Source organism: Cylas formicarius, unplaced genomic scaffold, assembly GCF_029955315.1.
Source record: "Cylas formicarius isolate icCylForm1 unplaced genomic scaffold, icCylForm1.1 PGA_scaffold_5__7_contigs__length_24384050, whole genome shotgun sequence".
Classification (NCBI taxonomy): Eukaryota; Metazoa; Arthropoda; class Insecta; order Coleoptera; family Brentidae; genus Cylas; species Cylas formicarius.
This window is the reverse complement of record NW_026844341.1, coordinates 1,957,744-1,982,536: the sequence shown is the minus strand read 5'-3', so window position 1 is coordinate 1,982,536 and position 24,793 is coordinate 1,957,744. Positions and strand designations below refer to the sequence as shown.

General features: G+C 34.4%; 1 protein-coding gene across 1 annotated transcript in view; it reads left to right on the top strand.

Annotated features, from left to right (window-relative positions):
* Positions 1 to 24,793, top strand: part of LOC132702272 (spondin-2) — a 371,908-nt gene that overhangs the window by 323,295 nt on the left and 23,820 nt on the right. Inside the window, exon 2 of the mRNA XM_060670811.1 lies at positions 7,882 to 8,093. Coding sequence (XP_060526794.1) covers positions 7,882 to 8,093 — 212 coding nt within the window. The remainder of the gene's footprint in view (positions 1 to 7,881; positions 8,094 to 24,793) is intronic.

The following is a 24,793-nucleotide window of genomic DNA, read 5'->3' as shown; positions in this document are numbered from 1 at the left end:
CCTAATCGTCTTAAACAAATATATCTCTCCATAATCGGATTGGGTCCTTATAACGTGTCACTTTAAAGCTGAATTTATACATTTGGGTCAGCCGCAGCTCGAAAGATAAGGGTGCTCTTTATTCCGAAACAAACACGATACATCCGACCGAGTTGATTCGAGATTAGACGTGTCGCATAAAACGGAGGAAACGTATTTAGAGTTTGAATTCTATCTTGGTTCGGTTTACTGCGTCTTAGTTGTCGTCAGGTGCGGCCGAAAGTGGATGACATCCTTTTAATACCACATAGATCATTTTTAATCTCTGTAGTGTGTCGACTAATCAGTTAATTACAGTACAACTACCAGTAAATATACAACTGTTTAGATAAACATACAACAACATATACAATGTGCCATAGAAACAGCAAAAGTCAATACTTACATAGTAAACAATATTTATAATGTTTTGTCGTTTGATTTCCTGCTTGAGGTGTACGTATACGATTACATTAATGTCCCAGTTGTTGTTTTAATTTATCAAACAAATTAGCAGGTTTTATTAATTTTTCTTTAACAATTTGTTAAAAGCTATTCAGCTTCATTGCCCCACGTGCCGTGTATCTTCAATTTAGTGAATTGGAGAATATAGCGGGCCTACGAGAGGTTGGAGAAATTGGCGACAGGATTAGCCGGAACGCTACAACAGTGATGCGATGTTGGACAGAGTGGTCTGTACATCTTCGCCAAACACACCGCCAGCGAACTATAGAATAAAGAAAGATACGACATGGCGCATGTAGGCGGAGCTAACAGGTTGATTTGGCGGGATTCCTAACCAAATGTCATTGTTTGTGTTGTGTTTTTTCGATCTGCGTAAAATTTCAATGCTTTTTGGATTAATTACTTTTTATCAAAATGCGGTGTTCTGTGACAGGCTGCAATTCAGATAACGGGTTAAAACATTTTTCGAGAGATTTGATGCTGTTTTGGTTCCCTAATGACGAAAGGATTTACAAGAGCTGAATGGTAGCTTGTAGACGGGCAATTCTAAAGTAATTCACTAGTTGTTTTTGGGTTTCCTGGGAAACTGGGTCTGTGTCAGTTACGTGCTCCTGCCATTCCACCTTCGATATATTCACTTTGTAAATAAGTAGTTTCTACACTTAATGTTAGGTTTCTTTTTTTTTTTTGGTTTTAAATAAAAGTATTTGATTTTTATAGAAAAAGGTATTTGAAAAATGATATAAGTTAATTATATCTTACTCAAAACCTATTTCTGAATTATGGAAAATTATTTTGCCCTATTAATATTTTGTAAATTTGAGAATGTCTTGTTATTGCCTTATTATGAGATTACTGATCCTCCTTTAGCGAGCTTTAGATAATGAAATGTGAGAAATACATTATCGTTAATCCGAATGCCATAAAAGTCCTTTGATTTCTGCCCCAGTCGTAACCATAATACATGTTTGTTGTATATCATAGTATATTGCAAACAGATGCCTTTCCTCTTTGCAATAACTACCGAGACTCATTTTAGCACATAAACTCTATTCTAGCAAAAAAAAAACATAATTCCCATTTTATTCCCTGTACATTTATAATTATCGTATATAATAATACAGAAAAATGCAGTTGCTTATACCAACATTATTTAAAAAAAAAACAAATTATTATATAGAAGTTGCTATTTTTGAATTATTAATTGCTTTATAATTTTTTTATAACCACAAATAATATATTGTCACTGTAAGATTTTTATGTTTTAGATTTTATGTTGTGCAATTTCAAATTTTTTGTTTCATTTATATTTATAAAAACAAATTATTTCTTTGCACCTATAGGCTCTGTGTGGGGGGCGTGGTTAAGGAAAAATTGGACGCCAGCGTTCCTCGTGAGCGTCAGTCGAATCTTTGCACTCCAAATTTTCGTATACTCTAATGAGTAGTGTGATTAAAAGTGAAAATATAAATAATTTTAAACGGTTTTTAATTATAAATAAAAAACGAGGCGGTCAGGAAATACTTGTGTTCCTGGCTGCTGTGTCAATGAAGACTTAAACAACATAAAATTTTATAAATTCCCCACGCAAGGCTATAACCTCGAAAAGAGAGTAAAGTGGGTTAAAGCTGTGAAAAGAATAAAGTAAGTAAGACCATGATTATCCTAATAACTGATTCAAAATTTATTGTTATAAATTTGTAAAAATAATTATTCAATTTTCTATAGTCGTGACGGAAGTTCTTGGGAACCAAGTTTAAGATCATGTATTTGCAGTCAACATTTTGTAGGAGGTAAAAAGTCAGAGCATCCTAATATGCATATCTCCCAACAATATTTCCTGAAAAATATTACGGAAAACCAAAAATAAATAAATCAGAGCAAGTACAAGCACGAAGCAGGTAATTTTTCTATTTATTAAACCTTGATTTATAAACGTGGGTATGTTTTGCCCCGGCCATGTAATTAACATTAAAAAAGAAAAAAAAATCGCAAATTTTTTTTCCACGAAAAACTATATTTTTTGCTTTACATTTGCCTTTTAGTTGGTTGTAAAATTTTTCATTTGTCCTTAATGTAATATTTATTGAGTAAACCACGTACATTTCAAGAAGTTTCTCTATTTGTTTCGTAAAATTATAATCGATATATCGGATTGACAATTAGTAACGTTAACAGTAATTTTGTACATAATTTTTGGACCGAGATCAGCAGATACAAAACGGCTGGACGTAAAAGACCCACGTTTGTACAGAGGATAATATGAAAAATTAATTGAATCGTAGATGTTCATTTTACTAAAAAATATAGGATTTCTCAATTAAAGATTCGCGAGAGCAATGCGGAGAAGTCAAAATTCAAATGGTTCCGAAATGGACAACACTAAGCTTGTTAATATAAGCACACGTAACGATGACCTCAACGACAATAAAGATACCGATAACCTGAATGATCATATGGATATACAGAAATGTAGTGATGTTATTATTGACTCACTGCAACCGCGATTTAAAGATATTACTGTACAGATTGATTTTCATGAAGAAATGAATTCAACCTTCGTAAATATGTTTTCAACAACACGTGACAACGGAGTAACTTGTGAATCTGGGACTCAAGCAAATATTCCATTGAAAACATCTAAAAAAAATGTTTTTTCGAAGGGTACTGCTGAAATTAGGTGTGGACCTACCATACAATATGCAGATAAAAAAGTTGGACCGAACCCACTAGACGAAAGCGATTCGTTTGTGTATCGACAAGGATTTCACGGATATTCATCGATAAAAAAAGAACAAGACTTGATTGATGTTGCAGGAGTATCATTCAGTCGTTTTCAATTATTATTAAAAGCAGCTGGAAATTGTTACAATGGGTCATTATCAAAAGAAAATAACCTACTTATATTCTTGATAAAAATGAAATTAGGATTAACTTATTCATCTATTGGAGTTTTATTCGGCGTTCATAGAACTACCGTATCATGGATATTTCACACATATTTAATGTATCTCACAAATTCTTGTAAAAATTTTGTTCAATGGCCTTCTAAGTTCGCCAATGAGCAAACCATGCCTGACTGCTTTCGAAAAGAATATCCCGATTGCCGCGCAATAATAGATTGCTCAGAATTCAAAGTCGAAGAACCTCCAGAAGTGTCTCAGCGTGTTTTTTTTTACTCTCATTATAAACATGCGTATATCGTCAAAGTTCTTGTTGCGTGTTCTCCAGGCGGAGAAATTATTTTTGTATCAAAGTGCTTTGGTGGCCGCACGACTGATGCACAAATTACAAATCAAAGTGGGTTTTTAAATCGTGTTGAACACGGAGATTTGATAATGGCAGACAAGGGATTTCCCGAAATAAAATCAGAATTAGATGCTGCGGGGAAAAAAGTTGTGGTTGTCATGCCACCGTTTCTGAAAAATGACACTTTCACAGCTGATGAAGTTCGCGAGACGCAAAAAGTTGCCAGTCATCGAATACACAACGAGAGAATAATGCAAAGAATTAAAACTTATAAAATTACAAAAAATATCCCAGCATCCAAATTTGAGCATTTGGATAATATTATTTTCATGGCTTGTGTGTTGGCAAACCTCCAACCGCCAATAATAAGATGCAGTAACAGTGTTGGAACGATGTAATAAAGTTGTAAATATAAATTTTGCAAACTTTTTATAAAACGTTAATATTATTTTAATTATCTGTAATAATTTACCTCTTAAGCAATGTAATTTTAATAAATTAGTTATAATTTATATGAATGAACAACGTTATATTTTCTTTGTGTATAAAAATAAATAATTAAACTAAACAACTTGCACTTATTCTATACATATAAACAAGCTTACGCTTTGCTGAACCCAAGAATAATTAATTGTATGATAAAGCTACGAATTTGCTAATGTAACATTTGGATTCGTTTCATTTTCTTTCGATTCATTGCACAAAGCAGGTAAATAATAACGAAAATAAAAATTTTCTAACTTTGAAATTAATTTCACTAAAAACTCGTAATCAACGTGGACTTTAACAGTAAACGATTCTCGTGGTGACCATACGAAAATATCACATACTAATACATTTGTCACATACATCTGCAATTGACACTGCGTGTAATAAATATGGTTCTTTTTTAATTGGACTTTTCCCGTAGCTACAGTTTCAATATAGCCGACATTAATTTTTTTCGTTTCTTTATCCCATATTGGTTTCGATTTGCATGATATTGGACATTTTATTTCGACTATTTTAGTTACCATGCCGTCACTGACTACTAATCCATCTACTGAGACTCCTAACCAGGCCTGTTTGGGAGACACAAATAATCCAATTTGAAATACGTGAACATCATGCAGTAATTTGTAATTTTCGCGAGCTTTTGCCTCATTTTGAATTCCATAATTTAAACTTTCTGCATGTAAAGTTTTCGGATGCAGAAAATCCTGTGGTAAAGATTCAGCTGAAGTGCGGGTCATTGTTTTTATGTTATGAGCTTTTGCGCTGGCCGTTATGCGTACACGTCTTGCTTCAAACCATTTTACCGTCTCGCTTTGTTGTGTGGTTTGTAAACAAAATGTGAAAACTTCTTCACTGTCTAACAGTATCCGGTCTTGGTAAAACTGTGCTATCTCAGATGACAGAGCCAACTTGTCTTTTCCTATGGTGATACACTGACCAGCACTCTTTAAAAGACAAGCAATCACCTTTTTCGTACACTCTGATATTAGTTCTACCTGTCGTTCTTCGAGACATATATTCATGACCACCGTACAGACTTGTTCTTCCTCACTAATATGATCGACTTTTAACCTTTTTTTAATTGGGCATTCGATATCGTCAAAGTCTTCCAAAGTCAAGTGCAGTGGTGATCAGGATTTTTAAGCACTTTTTGAGGAAAAAGATCATTTACCGTAGCTCCTCGAGAATATTTTTCTTTTGCTAAATGATTAATTGATGGAAATCCCTACTCTTGCTGAACACTCGTTTTAAACACACTCCGGTCATTGTTTATTCGGCGGACAAATGCCGCAATATGTTTGCATTCGCCAGTTTCTTTGGCAATGCAAGTACATTGAGCGTGTACCACCTCCCTTTTACTATTCAGCTAAAAAATTTAAAGAATCAGTAAAAAAGCCACTTTTAAAGTTTGACAATTTTTTTTAAAGGTGTGTATGCTTACTTCAATCTGTAAATTATATAGTGTTTCAGTGACGGACGTTTGCCGAATGCATTTAGCAATTAACTTATTGTTAATATTGCCACCAACGTATCCTTCAATGTGTTTAATATGACAAAAAGCCACTTTTTTTCCTTTTTATAGTGTACCTACAGTGAAAATTATTGAATGGGAGATATTTTCAAACCCGGTCTGCAATATTACCGATGCCATATTTTCAGGTTATGCTGTCAATAAAAAACTATTATTATTTGTTTGTTACACGTTTTAATTACAGAAAAAAAGTTTTGTTAATATATAATTTTCACGTACCTTTCGTTTAAATCACTTTATACTACCTATCCATCTCAAAATTTATTGTTAATTATTTTATTTATAAATTAAAACGTAAAGACAATGATAAAATTTGAGTGCTGTAGTTCCTTCTTTTCCGTGGGCGGCGCTACTGGGCCTCAAACACGGAGCCAATACTTCACGAATTTAAAGGTTACCTCTGTTTATTTGGCATATTCAATGACTTTAATTAATTCATTTGAGGTAAATTGCAAAAAAGTTTCCGGTACTGTTGGGGGTAATACAAACATTTATGTTATTGATTAAAAATAGCAGAGGCTTCAAAATCCTAAAAAAAAAATCAGAAGTTTTTATAGGCAATTTCACTAATTTCGAATGAGAACTGGATGTTTATAAATTAGAAACACACATAATTCTGAAACTAAAATACTGTTCGATATTTTCTGTAGATGTTGAGAGACGTTTTCCATTTCTTAACATACGTTTACAGACAAAAAACAATTTTCTTTTGGGAACTTTTGAAAAACATTATTAGTTATTATTTGTTTTTAGAACTGCAAAAAAGAGTTTGTTAATTTACGAATTGTATGTTGTGGAAGTTACTATTGTTGAATTATTAACTGCATATATATATATATATATATATATATATATATATATATATATATATATATATATATATATATATATATATATATATATATATATATATATATATATATATTATAATCGCAAATAATGTGTTGTCACTGTAAGATTTTTATGTTTTAGATTTTTATGGTGTGCAATTGCTTTTTTTTTTGTTTCATTTATATTTATAAAGACAAATTATTTTTTTGTACCTATAGCACTCACAAAATTGGAGGTTACCTCTGTTTCTTAGACAGTTTCAGTGATGGATTGCAAAAAAATTTCAAGTACGGTTGGGCGCTAAAAAATATTTATGTCAGTTATTAAAATTAACACCGCCTTCAAAATCCAAAAAAAGTTCAGAAGGTTTTATAGGCAGTTTCAATAATTTGGCAAGAGAACTAGATTTGTATAAATTAGAAACATGCTTAACTCTGAAACTAAAATACTGTCCGATAACTTCTGGAGATGTTAAGAGAAGTTTTTCCATATAAAAAAAACACAATTTTCTTTTGGGAACTTTTGAAAAACTTTTGGGTATCAATTTTTTTTATAACTTCAAAAAGGAGTTTGGTAATTTACGAATTGTATGTTGTGAAGTTGCTATTGTTAAATTAATAATTGTTTTATTTTTTTTTTCTAATCACAAATAATATGTCGTCACTGTAAGATTTTTATATTTTAGATTTTGTTGTGCAATTGCAAGTTTTTTGTTTCATGTATATTTAGTCAAATAAAAAATTATAAGATTTACGTCTTTTGTTCATTTAGTTGCATATATTCTGAAAATGTTATGCATTTAACTGCGCTTGCACTTTTTCCGTTCTTTGTATATGTCATTTTAGCTTTTTGGCACTATGGCCCTTTTATAACTTTTCTTATGTAATTATTACCTAAATTTAATTATCTAAAATAATAATTTTATTATAAAGGTATCAATAAACATAAAATAATAAAAATATAACACAGCCGTAGTACCAAGAATCTAATAAACGTTTCTAGGATTAAAAACATCGCACGAATGATATTCGAGTTGAAACGTCACAGGAAGCATCTAATGCGATATAAATTGTAATGACTGACTTTCAAATTTTAAATGCGTCATTTAGCTGCCGTTAAAATGTGCAATGAAAAAGTATTCACAAAATCAAAATATCTTCTATATTAAGGGAGCTCAAAATCTATATAGGTATTTCCGGTCTCCAAAAAATAGTGCATCCTTGTAATTTCAATAATGACAATCGATCTTCGTACATAAAGGTGCACTTTCAAGACAATTCGTTTCGTTTCAGGCCGAAGCCATGACAGATCTTACGTCCTGTTTCGTCTCGGTAAAAAATCGGTTGCCGGAGTGAAAGAGTTCGCGGAGACAGGAAGGAGCGACCTGTTGGACAACCAAAGCCAAGGGGAAGGCGGCATCTATGACGAATTCAATGCTCCCCCGATCACTACGGGTGTAGGAAGAACTGAAGCGGAATTTTTCGTCGACGGCAACCATTCGCGGGTGAGTATTTTTTTTATGAGAGTTTAGAACAAACAGGGTCATCGATTGAAAAATGAAATCACGCCCTTATTTTTATACCAAGAAGTGCAATCGTAATAAATTATTTTTTTATTTCACATAAATTACATAACAAAATATCAAAAACATACCGAATTTGCTGGCAAATAAATATTCGGACGCATTTAAATCTTTTACTTTATATCGAACATTAACAAGAAGTAACATCACCTTTCGCGGCAATAACAGCTTTTATGCGTTTTGCCATGGAATCTACCAAAGTCTTGCAATATTCGGGGGTGAAAGTGTTCCAAATTTCGGTGATTTTTGCCTTTAATGCTGGAACTGTACGCTGACGATTGTTACGCAAAGTCTTTTTCGTCCGATGCCATAAAGTTTCAATAATATTCAAGTCGGGGCTACTTGATGGCCACGATAAAACTTTCATATTATGGTCCCCAACCCACTTTTTGTTGTTTTCGCAGTATGGCAGGACGCACCGTCTTGTTGAAATATACAATTTTCATTTTCAAAAGTTCGTTCTATTGATGGAAACACACTTCTTGATAAAATTTGTTGGTATTTTTCTGCATTTACAGTACCATCAATGAACTCGTAGTTGCCAACCCCTTTACCACTCATACACCGCCATATCATATCACCCTTGGGAAATTTTACCGTGCGCTTTAGACAATCTGTGTGAAAGGCTTCTAATTTTGTACGAATCACCCTTTTTCGAAAATCGCATACACACCCATCAAATTTTGATTCGTCGCTGAAGTTAACGTTACTCTACATTTCCATTGTCCAGGATATTTTAGATTTTGCCCAATCCAAACGTTTTTTCTTCTGAATAGACCTTAATAATGGTTTTTCCTTTATTTTTAACAAAAGTAGATCATAGAATATTAATAATTTTTATATTGAAACAGGAAAAATTGTAAACTTACCTTATAAAAACTGAAACCAGACTTATGCATCCATTGTCTACAACATTCCCTGGAGACATTTAAGTTTGCCTCGTGATTCCATTGGGCTTGAATTTGTCGTAAGACTCTTCGTCTCCTAGTTTTACAAATCTTGACTAGAATACGACGATCTCTTTCAGTGATTTTATGGGGTCGGCCTGAACTTTTACCACGAACGCTAACACTAGCTGTCTCTCCATACTTTTTTATAATATCCGCGACTGTTGATTTTGCAATACTCAAGTCGTTTGAAATTTTTTGCATTGATTTACCTCTGCAGTACTGAGATATGATAATTTCTCGCACTTTTTTGTTTGTTGCAACACCACGGGTCATTTTCTTATCAACTATTATACAAACTTGAAAGATACAACCCGAACTGACATCTCATTTATCTAAGCACACTACATTTTACCATCAATGCATGGGTAGCATTGATTTCTTGGTCATTAAACATTCGCGTCCGAATATTTATTTGTCAGTAAATTTGGTATGTTTCCGTTATTTTGCTATGTAATTCATGCGAATTAAGAAATAATTGATTACGATAGCCCTTTCTGTGCTGGAGTTGGTATGATTCAAAGAGCCTGTAGGTGTCTTTAAGTGTCAGTGAAACATGTAAAAATATCATCCAAATCTGTATCACCAAAGAAATCTTTTAGTCAGACAATTTCCATTATTTTCTAAGTTATCCATGAAAATTTGTGCAGGTAGTGTACTCGGTGGGTCTGCCACTAATTTATGGTTCTTTAGAAATATGAAATTGATCGTTAAATCGAAAGCAATTTTGGTTAGTTTTGGTTAATTTTGGCCTAAACATGATGGGGTTAATTCGTTAATAAATAATTTGTAAAAGGCTGAACATCGCTGGTGCTAATTTTAATTACTCATGATCTTCATCTTTTTATTACTACGATTGCCACTATCTAATACAGGATATACAAGCATTCAAGTTAAACTATGGGCAGTTTACATAGTAACTGGAGAGAAATATAAGGAGGTTCAAAGCGTATAAAGAAACTTTTAACCGCCTGTTATAACATATTATGCAACAAGTTTGGTAAACGGCATTCGAGTCATGAGCTAATTAATAGACTTATAGTATATTGTGCAACAAGTCCGGTAAACGGAATTTGACTCACGAGTTTATTTGATACTAGCGGAGCGCAGCGAAGCGAGTGTTTAATAAACCAGTGACATAAAAAGTTTAACGAACGTGTTGCATACTATAATTTTTCTAGGACCGTTTATTTTTGGGTACATTTTCGCAAAACAACACATCCGATTGCTCCCAAACTCCTGCTGTAAAATCCCGGAAATGTCAGAAGTGGCTCAGATCCGTGGGAAACGAAACTGAAGTGGTAAAGTGACGCTTCCCGCACGCTAGATCGGTGTTTGCCAAACGTGTTGCATACTATACTTGGCTCGGATCCGTGAAAACGAAACTGACGTAACAAAATAACACTTTCCGCATGCTAGATCTGTGTATAATTAGGTATTGAGTCACGAGTTTACTTGGCAGGAGCGAGTGATTAATAAACTAACTTAAAAAGTGTTGCATACTATACTTTTACAGTTAGTTTTTGGGTACATTTTTGAAAAAAAACACAAATACATTGACTGACATGACCGTAAGAATTGAGAAACGTTAAAATTCAAGCTGTGCGGAAATGTCCGAAGTGGTTCGGATTCATAAGAAACGAAACCGACGTGGTAAAACGATCCTTCCGCATGCTAGATCGGTGTATTATTTAGTATTTTAAAGAAGGGACTATAAAAGAGTATTTATTGATAATACTTGAAATAATGTTCATTCTCAATGAGTTTGTGGTAGAAGATGAAACCGCCGTAGTATATGAAGAAAGTCCACAATTTTCCAAGAAATCAAGGTGTTTAATGCTGACATTTGACAAACTCGGACATTTAAAGGCAATAATTGTACACGGAAGGTGCCAAAGAATGTGTGGAGCAAAACTTGCCCTTGAACCCAAAAAACGACCTTTGGTTGCAGCACTAATAAGAGCAACGATAGCATATGGGTGGTTGTCAGATGGACCTGCATGCTATACCCAAGTATTGCCTTGTTAATCATTACAGGACTGAAATCTCAACCAGAGAAGACTGGAAAATTGGTCCACCAATAGAGGCAGATTTAATCTAGTACACAGAAAGCTCAAACACTTCCAGCACCAAAATAAAAATATCTATGTCAATCGGCAAGTTAGAACACTGTGCAACACTGTGTATTGTAACGCAATTGCGATCCACACTGACAGTCCATACAATCCATCAAAATAAAGATCAAGTTAGTTTTGAATTGATAACAATTCAAGGCACAACATCTATTGGCAAACAACTAACCACAATTAGAGACGATCTTCAAATTTGAAAAATATCAACGACAAGAAAGCGAACAATAATGAGGAACATGGAACAACAAATATCGAGCAAAGGATTCAACTTTGCAGGTGAACTACGATAGAAGTCAGAAATTTTTCGTAAAAAACAGTATAACCCAAGAGGAGCAAGCGGCCATTAAAGATTTGAAAAAAGGCGTAAACACCAAAATTGTCCAAGCGAACCATGGGACAGATAGTTACTAACGACTCAAAAAAAAATTAATCGATCACTCCATAAATACAGATGCTATATACCTCTCTTTTGACGATTCCATTAGTGAAAGGAATTTTAGAAAAATTAATCTAATACCAGAACATTATAATGTTCCAGGTCGACATTAAGAAGCGTGCTTACAGAAACAAAGTCAGAAACATCTACTCCAGAGAAAGAGCGTGGGTGCTAATAAAGAGCGTAGAAGAACATAGGAAATTACATTGACGGGTGAAACCCAAAAATCTAGAATTGCGGAATATTCATGAACCAAAGTTTGAGGAAGTTGTATAAATCAAGAAAGAATAGAAAAAATGTTAGAGAGATAGGCCAATATGCAAAACAAAGGCCGGCTTAACCTAGTTCTAAAGGGAATAGCAGAAAACGATGGCTACAGATTCTGTGATTTTGATAAGCTTGGTAATGTTTGCTTGTAAATTTTCATCTGTGGTTTTATACCATTCCAAAGTTCATCAATTTCCACTTTATTTTGCCATTTTACTTTGATTTTTCTTTTTGCTTCTTTTAACATAATAAGGTCAGGCCGATAACCAGTATCACTGGGTTCATAATTTTGAGCTACAATGGACACAATGCGACCAAAGTTTTTAATGGCAACCTGGAATTGAAAATATAAAGTTGGTGGCTTTAATTTTACAAGTTTATTACCGTTAATACTTTATGACCACTTTTAATACTGTCTACAATAACTTGGCAAAGAGAACATGAAAACTTCTGCTACTTTACATCGCAACACAATATCACTATAGTCATCTGAATCACTAACTCTTCCTAGAGCCATAACATACAATTTCGAAATATCTAGAAATGCACTTTAGAAAAATATCAACCATCTAAATACATATAATACAATATTTTACTTTATATCTTTTGACTTTTCTTGTTTTGCTAAGTCTCCACATACCAATATTATTTGAGATATTTTCGGAATATTTTTTTATATAGTTTATCAAATATATCGGGAGAAATACTTTTTACAAGTGCAGTCATACATTGTAACAGCATAATTTTATATTCCTCAGGTATTGCTAAAACTGAAATTATTATTTTTCCAAAGGAAATTAGTTGTACTTTTATTTTTTTATAACTCACTCGTATGCTGCGAGCTCAAACAATAGAAAAGAGTAAATACCTATCGATTCCAATTTGAATCTTAATCTTAATGGTTTTATATTTCAATTTTCTACGCCCTTAATTTGGCCATTTAAAAACAGATTTCAACTAGAAACACAAATGCAAAGTCCATCTCCTGATCCTTCAAGCATGCCACTTGGTCTAGAGTAGTAAACCACCCAGTATAACGGCGTTGGATGTCATCCCTCCGACACTAAATAGTCTCGCCGCTTCTTATTTCGTTTGTCAATTACTCAAGTCGACAAACAAAAATCGAAAAGTCAGTCGGCGAATTGTTTGCATCTCGGAAATAACTTCATTTAAAGCGACGAACGCGAACTCCCATAACAATGAGTTTCCATCGCTCGAACACCGAGAAAGAGACAGTTTTAATAACAATGCCGCGGTTTGGGTCGAATAGAATGCGCCACGCGATCCGTACTCATTTAGAAGTCTGCCAGATGCAGACCGCGAAGTTCACTGCATTACTCGACTTCGTCCGACTGAGTTGTGTTTTTACAGTGCTTGAAAAAATGACCTCTACAATACGTCAAGTACCGAAACAAAAATTAATCGAATTATACTGCTTTTAGTTGAGTTGCGGACAATCCAGGGCATCTTTCATGTAACTAAAACATTGGGGCAAAGTTGGACATGAATCACCGATAAGATAAAAATGAACAATCTTCTGCATTATCAAACGTATTATCAAAGCAGATAAGGTCTTAAATTAAATCAACCAAAATAAAGATATTCTATATCTTAAGAACCACTAGAAAATAACTTATAAAATATTTTGAAAACCATTGCAAACGTTTTTAAAATTATTTTTCTTTTCAAAATATTCTCAATTTTTTTACAATGTTTGAACAAGGGGTTCACCAAATTTGAAGATACTGAAATCAGGGTTCATATTTTTGATAAGTAAGTAGTATGCAGGTGTTTTATGCAAGCAAATACCCAGACCATTTAATTTAAAAGATTAACTTAATTTGTTGAAATTTTGTAAAGAAATTTTAAGGAGTCCGATGAGTCACTTTAGTCTTAAAAAACAGAAAAAATAGAAAGAAAGAAAAAGAAAGAGAAAGAAAGGATAAAACATTCTGATGTTTTACAAATATTTTGCTAAAATACAGTACCGTAAGTAATGCTAAGTTGACATTAACCGTGATACAGAGTGTCAAAGTTGCAATTTCATTTTTGATTTTTTTAAAAAAATTTCTGAAATAATAGAGCTTTTTGCGGGTTTTTTGACATGAGAAATCCATTTTCGTGAATAATTTTGTGGCAAATTGTAGAGAGCGCTCCGTGCGGTGTTTTTCGTTCATTTGATACTTCCTTTCTTGCGCCTTAGGGTATGCAGATTATTCATTCATGTGAAAATAGTGCGAAGTAGGATCTGACAAAAAGAGACACAATAAAATATCTGCAAAATTTTTCAAAGGTTTTGACTAAAACAAATGCGATAAAAGCACTTCAGTACTGATGAATTGTTTACTGTTTGTCCGTATCTTGGGTGGTTTTAAAAAGTTAAAAATTCCGATAATGTCGAGACGAAACTTGTTTTAAAACGTGGAGGTGCCCAACATGATAAATATGTTTATACGCTGAAGAGAATTATAATGGGCGTCGAGTTCGTACTCGAGATTAATTAATTAAAATACCGCTGAATAACCATATCTCTAAATGTATCACAGCGAATAGGAAACATTTTTTGAGCCTCTTGTAAAAATCTCAAAATAAACAATATTAAACACTCTGTTAAGGTCTGTACTACCATATCAGCTCAGTTATGTGCATATCTAGGTTATTTTGAAATTGATGGCATAAAAAAATGAAATTTTAAATATTACGTAATGATGTACTGAAAACTTCAGACCCAAAGACTGCGAGTAGGGGCGAAAAATCTGCTAAGGCGGAAAAAAGTTATGAAATTCACGAGAAGTACTAATGTCAAAAAACCCGATTTGCCAAATTTTGTGCAAGAAGCTCAATTATTTCAGGAATTATTTAAAAATATCAAAAATGAAATTGCAACTTTGACACCTCTATTTTCGCATGTACCATCACTTATGGACAAAAGATTTATTGTTGTTGTTCTGTGTCTGTCTCTCTTAAACGATCCGGACTCAGTGCACGGTATTGGGCTAAAGGAGTTGCTGACCTTCTATAGGAGGGGCGGCATTCTGGACGCCCTCTAGAGCGGCCAGGGGGCACAACGGGCCCATCTGGTGGCCTAAGTGTTTGGACGCCCGCGTGGGCGCCCCCCTTTAATACCAATACCAATACTCCCTTCTGTAAAATGCGCAGTTGTACACCGATGTAGCATGCCGAAAGTGGTATTTTACCAAGTCAGTTTCTTGTCCCACGGAGCTGAGTCACTTCGGACATTTCCAGGATATTACCACCCTGATTTGGAAGAAATCAGATGTTTTCGAATTCTGACATTTGTCAATTCTGACGGTCATGTCAGTGAATGCATTCTTGCTGTTTTGCGAAAATGTTCCCAAAAACTAACGGTCGTAGAAAAAGTCTTGGTCCATAACATACTATTATTCTTGTTGCACATGGTCCTCATATACTATTTTTGCCAGAGATTGCATTACATTGCATCTGTTTTCTGTCAACCATACCAATTAGAGATATAGAGGCCCTGCTTAAAAATGATGATAATACAGGAACTTATTAAGCAACTATGAAAAAAAAAAGTTTAGATGCGGCATTTTTGCAAAGCCTCAATTTTTATTGTAGTACTTTTAACCAAAGGTATTGCTAAATAATATAAAGATAAAGGTCATCAAAAAATTGAGAATCGAGAAATCGCTGGAAACTGTTTGCACCAGAAACTAGTAGTCGGCGTTCAGTATCAGAGAGCGCCCAGAGCGCACCATGTTCTGCGAAACGTCAGAAGAAGTGTATAGTCTGACTCAATTTTCATAACGTTGGCTTTCGACGGACTCTCCCCAATAAAACTTTAACACTGTTCTTACCTATTGTTATTGGGTATAACCATTAACAAAAAAACATTCTTACTTGACTGACAAGGCAGGTATATTTCTTTCTGATATATTTCCTGAAGGTTGACCATTTGTGGCAAAATACATAATTAACCACCGGTCTAGCGTGCAGGAAACGTCACTTTACCAGTACTTCAGTTTTGTTTCCCATGAATCCGAGCCACTTCGGACATTTCCGGGATTTTGCCGCACGGATCGGATGTTTTCGGAGATATTTCCCACGCTTTGAATTTTGACGTTTGTCAATTCTGACGGTCATGTCAGTGAATGTATTCGTGTTGTTTTGCGAAAATGTACCCAAAAACTAACGGTCGTAGAAAAAGTATAGTATGCAACACGGTCGGTAAACTTTTTAACTAACTCGTTTATTAAACACTCGCTCCGCTCAGGTCAAATAAACTCGTGAGTCAAATGCCGTTTACCGCACTTGTTGCATAATATACTATAACTGTGCGTTTGGAAAAAGTTATTTGTCAAGAATATAACAATGACGCGTCGAAATGATTTGTTGCTTGATACAAAACAGATATCTGAAAAATGAACCTTTAATCAGTAGAGAACTTATTAAACAAGAAGATTAAAAGATACCTGCCTACTTACAAAAACGCCCATATCGTCAATAAGCGATATTATGAATAGTGGAGAATTGAAGAAAAGGAATTAACGTAGTGATTTTCAAACTCACCGCATAGACAATAGTGATCAAGACCTAATAAAAAGGAAAATACGTTTTCTTTATCAAAGCAAACTTTTTCCTACCTTGGATGAACTGAAAAAGAAACTAGATGAAGTTGAAACCCATATAAATTGTTTATCAAATGGGACTTAAATACCGCAAAATAGCCAAATGCACGTAGTAATGAAATAGCACAGATTACGCACTTGGAGATTTATTTACCTTCAATAAATTAAAAGATATAGATTGGACAACAGATACATAATTTACCTAAATGAAACATGTATCCAAAGGAAGACACTGTATCCAAAGGATGGGTTGATTCCACTCAAAACTGTCAGACAAAAACAGTTTCAAATAAAGGAAAACGCATCACCATAATGTATTTGTCCCAAACTGTTGTCTGCATTAAGGTTTATAGTTTGGATTATTATTATTATTTATTATTATTATTATTATTTTAAAATTGGTTCCAAAACAATCTTTAAAAAAATATTCCCAATATTATTGTCATGGATAACGCAAGCTACCACAGCGGTTTGCTACGCAAAGCACCAAGCCTCATCCATTTCAAAAACTGAAATACAAGAATATTTGTTAGAAAAAGGTGCAAGTTTTCGAAGTCCTAAATTCATGTTCAATTAAAAAAATAGTATGTATGCGATAATTTAGCGGGACAAGCTAGGCATATCATTTTAGACCTTCTTCCATATCATTGAATGTTTAACCCCATTGAGCATTTGTGGAACCTAGTAAAATCAAAGGTCAGAGAAGAAAATGTTTATCCTACATTAAGTCGCATTGTAAAATGTAATTAATAACATACCAATTGAGAGTTGGACCAATTTAGTAAAGCACATTATAAAAATTTGTATACAAAACAACATAAATCCTATCTCAATGACGACTCTGATAGTGAAACAGAATTAGATTCAGGCATTTATAATGAAAATGTAATCGTGTATCGATATTCCTAGCTATGAATTTATTGAATATATTTAGTCATTGTTTTTTCTTAGTGTAATTTAATAGAATTAGGAGAGTCCGTCCTTTGTTCTGTAATTTAATACCTAGCGGACCGGAATTTTATTACCGTCGGCAGGTAACTTCCATAATTGCATGCAAAAGCCTGCACGAAGAAGATTGTAACGTAACGTTGACCAATTATTCAGAACAGCATCCGGCAAGACGTATCGCCCCAATTACCCGCGGGATATTCTCCTGTCCAACTTCCGGCAAAAACCTGCACAATAACAAATTTAAATTACCGCTTTATCTCTCGCTGATCCCGTCGAAAATTACTTCGATGTTTCAACTTGTCATTTCGTTAAGCCACGGCTCGCGCTTCTGTTCTCTTTGCGATCGAGCGATCTTTCGTTAGGAAAAGCCCTCCAGACATTGATCTCTGGTTATCTCGATCACGCTTTCGCCGGCTTGTACGTCTAACGGAATATTTTATGACGAACATGATGCCGACGGAAATTGCGTTGACGACTCTCTATTTTAAGTCAAATATTTTTCTCTTTTAACCACGACTGGGGCAGTAACACTCGTTCCTTTACTTAATAGTATATTATGCAATAAGTGTGGTAAACGGCATTTGACTCACGAGTTTATTTGACACGAGCGGAGCGAGATTTTAATAAACGAGTGAGTTAAAAAATGAAATGTCCGAAGTGGCTCGGATTCGTGGGAAAGTATTGCATACTATTCTTTTTCTACTACCGTTACTTTTTGCATATTGCACATTCGACGCAGTGACGCTTCCCGCACGCTAGATCGGTGTGTAATTAGGTATTTTATAGACGGGAGTAGAAAAAAATATTTAATTATTTGGACCCCTTTTCATGGGTATTTCTTGGAGGTGATTTCTGGGAAGTTTCGATCCGCTACGGTGCACCTCTTGATATTTACCTACCAGAGATTCAGCCATTTTTAGAGTCTATGTCAGCGTTTTCCTGAAAATGGAGTGCTTGTTTCTCAAATGCATACGCCTACGCAAATTAAAGTTGAGTAGGACTCTGTGTATGGGGGCCGTCATTTACCACAGTGAAATTTTGAGCAGCTGGATGTAAACGTGGCCGTAAGGGCTTAGGAGATGATGAACTTTCGGGACGTCCATAAACTCTAACTACTGAGTTTTGGCGCCGATTATTTACTGTAGATAAAACTCGGATACACCATTGTACATCCGAATCAAACATACAGTCAAAACTGCGATGGGGAAACTGACTCCAAAAAAAAAAAAAACAGGGCTGGGAAAGTGATGGCTACTGTTTTTTGGGATAGCCTAGGAGTCACCTTAATCCATTACCTTCAAAAAAGAAAAACCGTTACTACGCATCATCATTTGACAAGCTGGCACAAACGGCCTCATTTGCAAAAAAAAAACCTGCTTCACCACGGCAACGCGCCATTTCATCCACAAATTACAGTTTGAACTGCTCGATCATCCTCCTTACTCACCAGATCTAGACCCAAGCGACATATTTTTGTTCCCTCATCTGAAAACTGCTCCCGGAGGACAAAGATTTGCGTCCAATGAGGAAGCAATCACCTTCGTGAAAAATTATTTTGCCAAGAAAAACACTGGGTACTATTTCGTTTCGATTAGAGAGATGGTAGCATCGCTGGGAGAAGTGTTAGTTACAAGGAGACTATGTAGGAAAATAAATTAAAAAATGAGAAAAAATGTGTTTTATCTTGATTACTTTGGAAATTTTTTAAGTGACCCTCGTAGTTCTACTAACTTCTACTACTAGACTTCCAAAGGGGCCCTCCGTAACAAAAAGTCCTTAATATAAAACCTGTATCACGGGTTCAGGATTTCGGGGCGTATATCCAACTCATTACGCAACCGATCCTATGTTTGGTTTCAACTCGTTGTAGAATGATGGTGACTTAGGTCTTTGTCGAGCTGAATATCCCCTTATTGGAGAGTGTAGTGCCGAAAGGAAAGGTAAACTAACCAAAAAACGCAATACAAGACACAAATTATATAGCAGCAAATAGGTTCCGAAACCCTAGTGAATGCTGCGAATTGCCCAGATAAACCTAAGAACAAAATAGGTAGGTTTAAGCTCTTCTAACTAATAGACTCAATTTTACTGGAAACTTTTGTGAAAAATTGATGAATGTAGAGAGCAGTGGTCAAAATCTGCAACATGTTATTTGGAATTAGTAAATATAGGACTTGAAATTCTCAGCCTCAGAACAACACCTTGAGTTCTGGCGCTTCCCTCTCCAGAGTTGCAACTTTTGCCACCGCAAAATTCCATTTTATCATATAGTGTTTTGGAAAAATGTAAAAATAATTTATTTCAGAAATGAATGCAAACTAAACTGCATTTTTGTGCAACACATTGATATTTAAGGGGAAAACAAAAAACACCAAATACAAACAATTTTTATTAATTTTAGTCATGCATTGTGCAAACACCCGGTAACGAAATCTATCAACCCGACTTCCATAAGCATTCTTCAAAATAATCGGCATCTTTCAGTTTCGGGAGCATTAAACGTTGATCAATACTTTTCAATATGTTCGCCAGCATATATTTCACATTTTTGTACGACTACTAACCAAAAATTAATGGTCGTGGAGTAAAATGGTGTGCAATACGGCAGGCATCTTTAGGCACTCATTTTGATTCGCCAATCAAAGAAGAACGCAATTTGGAATAATCCTCGGGCCGAGTATATTTCCGAAAAAAACAATTTTCTAATCCACTGAATTTTTTTCAACTTAAAGACTGGCAATGAATTTATTTTTAGTTTTTAACTTAAAATTTGAAGGTTTCTCGAATAAATAAATAAAATTGAAAGAAATTGAATACCGCCATATTTCTTAAGGGAAGTTTGACCCTTTTCGTTTAGATATGAAATAATAGTGCTCAAGTACGTACGACCGCCAGTTTTTGCACTTATTTTTCTCTGTTGATCATTACTGCCACGAAGTGCTGAGGACGACTAGAGCGAGAGAGAATTATAACGTTGGATCCAGCGTTTAGAGTGTCTTTTTTTGTCCTTTTTGTCTTCTGTAACAGTGCAAAGTCTAAATCATCCATGCATATAGTCGATAAGCTTGACAAATATACGACATGTTTGGTAGTCGTTCCAAGGCCGTATTGCGCTGACCTGCAACGTTGAAAATTCCAGAACGGTCGCCATTCCCAATTCGATTGTGTCCGCAGTAATAAACCCTTCCTTGGGTCCTAATCAAGAATAACGTCGGGGTAATTCGGTCACGATGGCTGACGGGCTTCTTTTTATTGCCCTGTTTTTTTCGTGGCGAAAAAAAAAACAATGTTAGTTTTCCCTTTTTTGCCGACTCTTCCTATGATAACAATAAACATAATCGATAGTTTAAAAATTTAATGGTAAAGGAGTATAGACGATTTTTTTGATTTTTTGTTAGCAAATATCGACGGCTTTTTATCAACATTAAAATTCTTGATAAATTAAATTAAATTAAGGTATCAAATGTGAAGGTGATCTTTGACAATTAGTATCAAATTAATGTATTTATTATTATAATAAAAGAATACAGAATATGAATTAAAAAAATTAAAAAAAAGTTAACAACATTGCTTTTGAAAAATCGTCGGTGGGCGGGGCGAATGCATAGTGTGTCGCGCGGAGCAGATTTGTATGTTAAAGAAGCTGCTTCGGGAATTTTCGTCCTAGAGGAACGTATTGTTTTTCTATCGTCCTGAAAAATACAAAAATTTGTACAAATATTAGCGATTTGTGATTTACGAAACCTGAAACTTTCTTTCGACACAATTTGCTATCAATTTAAACCAAATTATCTCATGTTTTATAGTTTTTTACCCAGGATTTTTTTTTTGAAAAAATACTTGTTTTCGAAAACCATGCATTACGCCGTAATAGTAAATGACGTCAATTGGCTATATTTTTTAAAGAATTTTAATTTATGGTCGATAATTTGCTTTGGAAAAGAACAATTTTCAGGGTCTTTTTGATTTTTCTCCGTAATTGGAAAACCCTGTATATAAAATGGAATAATAATAATAATGATAATGATAATCTTTATTGTCTAACATGTCAACATCCATTTAGGAGACATTTTCATCTTGAGAACTATAACTATAATTACAATAAGTAATCAACTATATACACTCCAGCAAAGTAATAGTGAAACATACAATCCATTACAATATATTAAATTTACGTTAAATTGATGCGGTAAACTGTAAGCGACTAAGACAAACAAACGTCAACTACGTTGCAGAAGTCATTAAATAATTTCATCAACTGATAGAGAACACCTTTAATAAAAAAATTGGTTCTTGGAGTTACTAGGCAAAATACAGGTGACGCCTTTATAGTCCTTGCGGGAACATGGAAGTTCACGTGGCTCAGCAACTCGGAGAAATCTACTAATGAATTGCAAAGTTATATAAAAACTGAAATGAAAGATACCTCCTACGATTCAACAGTGAGGGAACCTCATATTAGTAATAAAGCACTCTGTGGCAGTCCCCTAGCCGGGTAGAAACCATTTATATGAAAGTGAAGAAATTTCAGAGACTTTCTCTGTACATTGTCAATTTGAGTGATGTACTTGCCAAATATTGTTGCCACACCGTTAAACCGTACTCTAGTTTCGAGCGCACATAACTATATATAACAGTTTTAACGTATGTTCCTCTGAAAAATTTTTAGGGTTTCTCACAGACATGATTTCTGAAGGAGAGTTTTGTGTCAATCGTTACACTCAGGTCTTTGAAATTGTCACATTTTCTTAATAATACGTGATTCACCTGGTAATTAAAAGTTATATTATCAGTTTTGTTAGAAAATGTCATTTCGAAACATTTATCAGTATTCAGGGGTAAGTTACTACAAGCACACCAAAAACCAATAATCCCCAAACCATTCTGCAGAGACACAGGTCGACCACACTATCAATTATTGTAAACAGTTTCACATCTTCAGCAAAGAGCAAAATTTGACTATCAATATTAGCTACTATATCATTAATGAAAAGCAAGAATATCAATTGCACTAAATTGCTACCCTGGAGAATGCCGCTACTAGAATAAGCGATGAGTGACCGCGGAAATCCACGTACTGTATTCTTTTATGCAGATATGACTTTATAAGTGCCACAAGGTCATCACAAAATCCAAGCATCCTCAGTTTAGAGACCACTACAGTGTGGTCCACCCGGCCAAAGGGTTTTGTATCTGTATAGCACATCCACCCGCCTCCCGTCGTCCAAAGCCTTAGCAGTAAAACCAACCAAATTACTGATGGTGCTTCGATCTTTTAAAGAGACCAAGTTGTTTGTGGGTTACCAAGTGTTTCATTTGGTTGAAAACATCATGTAACGACATCTCAACAGCCCTTGCAAAAGGCGATATTATCGATACAGGTCTGTAGTTGGATATATCAGATATTTTCCTTTCTTTAGGACTGGAGTAATTTTGGCCTCCTTCCAGGGATCTGGGAAGGTGTTTGTTGCTAGGGCTAAGTTAAAAATAAGAGACATGGATTTAACCAAATCATGTGCATAATCTCGCACAACAAAACAAGAAACTTTATCAGTTAAGGGATCAATGGTAATAAATGCATTATAAAATCCAGTCAACAGAGGGATCTGTTGTTGAGGAGTATTGTATACCCCCCAAATAACTTTTCAAGGCTGGTGTAACTGTCTTCCCTGTAAGTGAAAATCTCTGGCAATTGCGTATTTCAGCGCTTAGATCTAATAAACGACTAGAAAGAATTCAGCTCCTCTGTGACTGCATTTTCGGCCTTAAAGATGTAGTTTCTATATGCGACATCAATCATTCTTTTAATGTCCGTACGTACTATTTTATATTGGATTAAAACTGTCTCTGATCTGTTCAATTTGTTTTTTTTTTAATAACCTATGCTTTCGCTTAATTGCCTTAATTATTTCGGATGTGAGCCATACTGGAAATGATGTTTTATGAATCATCAAATCAAATCAAAATAGTATACAATGTTTGGTAAAACTTGTCACAAACCTCATTAACATTTTTATTACTTAGTGAATTTGACCAATCTGTACGAAATATGTTGTTGTAGAGTTTGTGCTCTGCTGAAATTGTATTTGCGTTGTTGTAAACTGGTTTGAAGGCTTTTTTTTGACAGTTGAGAGTCATACTGATATTCAACACAGGATGGTATGGATCTTCCGCAACTAGTCACATGGACTCTTTTGTGACTATCCACTCGATATTGAACACAACTAAATCAAGTAGTCTGTTATGCCTATTTAAAATACTGTTAAGTTGATAAAAACTAAGGAAATTCATAAAAGTATTAATTCATTCTACCTTTCACTTTCACTATCTGTGCTGAAGAGAGGAGCATTGAAGTCGTCCAAAATAATGAATGATTTGACTATTGGTAAACAAACTCATGTTATTTTCAAAATGCTCCAAAAAAATCACCAAGTCAGATTTAGGTATGCTAGGAGGTAAGTAAATAACAAAAATATAAATTCTTGTATGATCCAAACTAAATGTACAACTCACCTGATCTACTATAGTGATATTATTCCTAATCATATTTAAATCTACAGCAATTGCCCTAAAAACGTTTAAAATAACAGTTATAGTACCGAATCTTCCGCGTCTGCCTCGGTTAAAGAATTTTGTCGATCGAATTAATAGTTTTCGAGAAAATAATTTTTGTCTCGAAGCCAAAATAACCCAAAAAAATTTTGTCAAAATTAAAAAAAAAATACATTGCGAAATTTGATTGCCCACAACATTATCAGTTTAAATATGGGTGTGGACCTCTAATACCCAACCAAATTTGAAGATCGTAGCTTCAAATTTGAGGCACCTAATTCGTTTCTTTAATATTGCACGGAATATCGGTAACAACCTGGACATAAAGTGAAACCCTATTGAGTCATGTGAAGGAAACTTACAACTGAATTAAGGCATTCTAGTTATGGTCAATTATCATTATAATTACCGACTCACCCCATACATTACTCAAAATTATCAAGTTTTTGGTTCCGATCTCGTGCGTCTTGTGGTTTGAGAATATTTTTAACCGTGTATACCCTTTTTCAGAAATTCTTATCTTCTCAAACCTCTAAAAATGCGGTTTTTAATTTTTAAAAAATACTTCCCGGCCCCTAGTCTCCCAGTTTCAATGGGCTTCATTAGAAAGCCAAGCTCCATACGTGTGTCACATTTCAATTCTATAGCTTCTAATTTCGGACAAGAAAATCTAAAAAGAGATGGACGCAGAAGTCCGATCGAAGTCATTTAGACAGCTTTATGTACC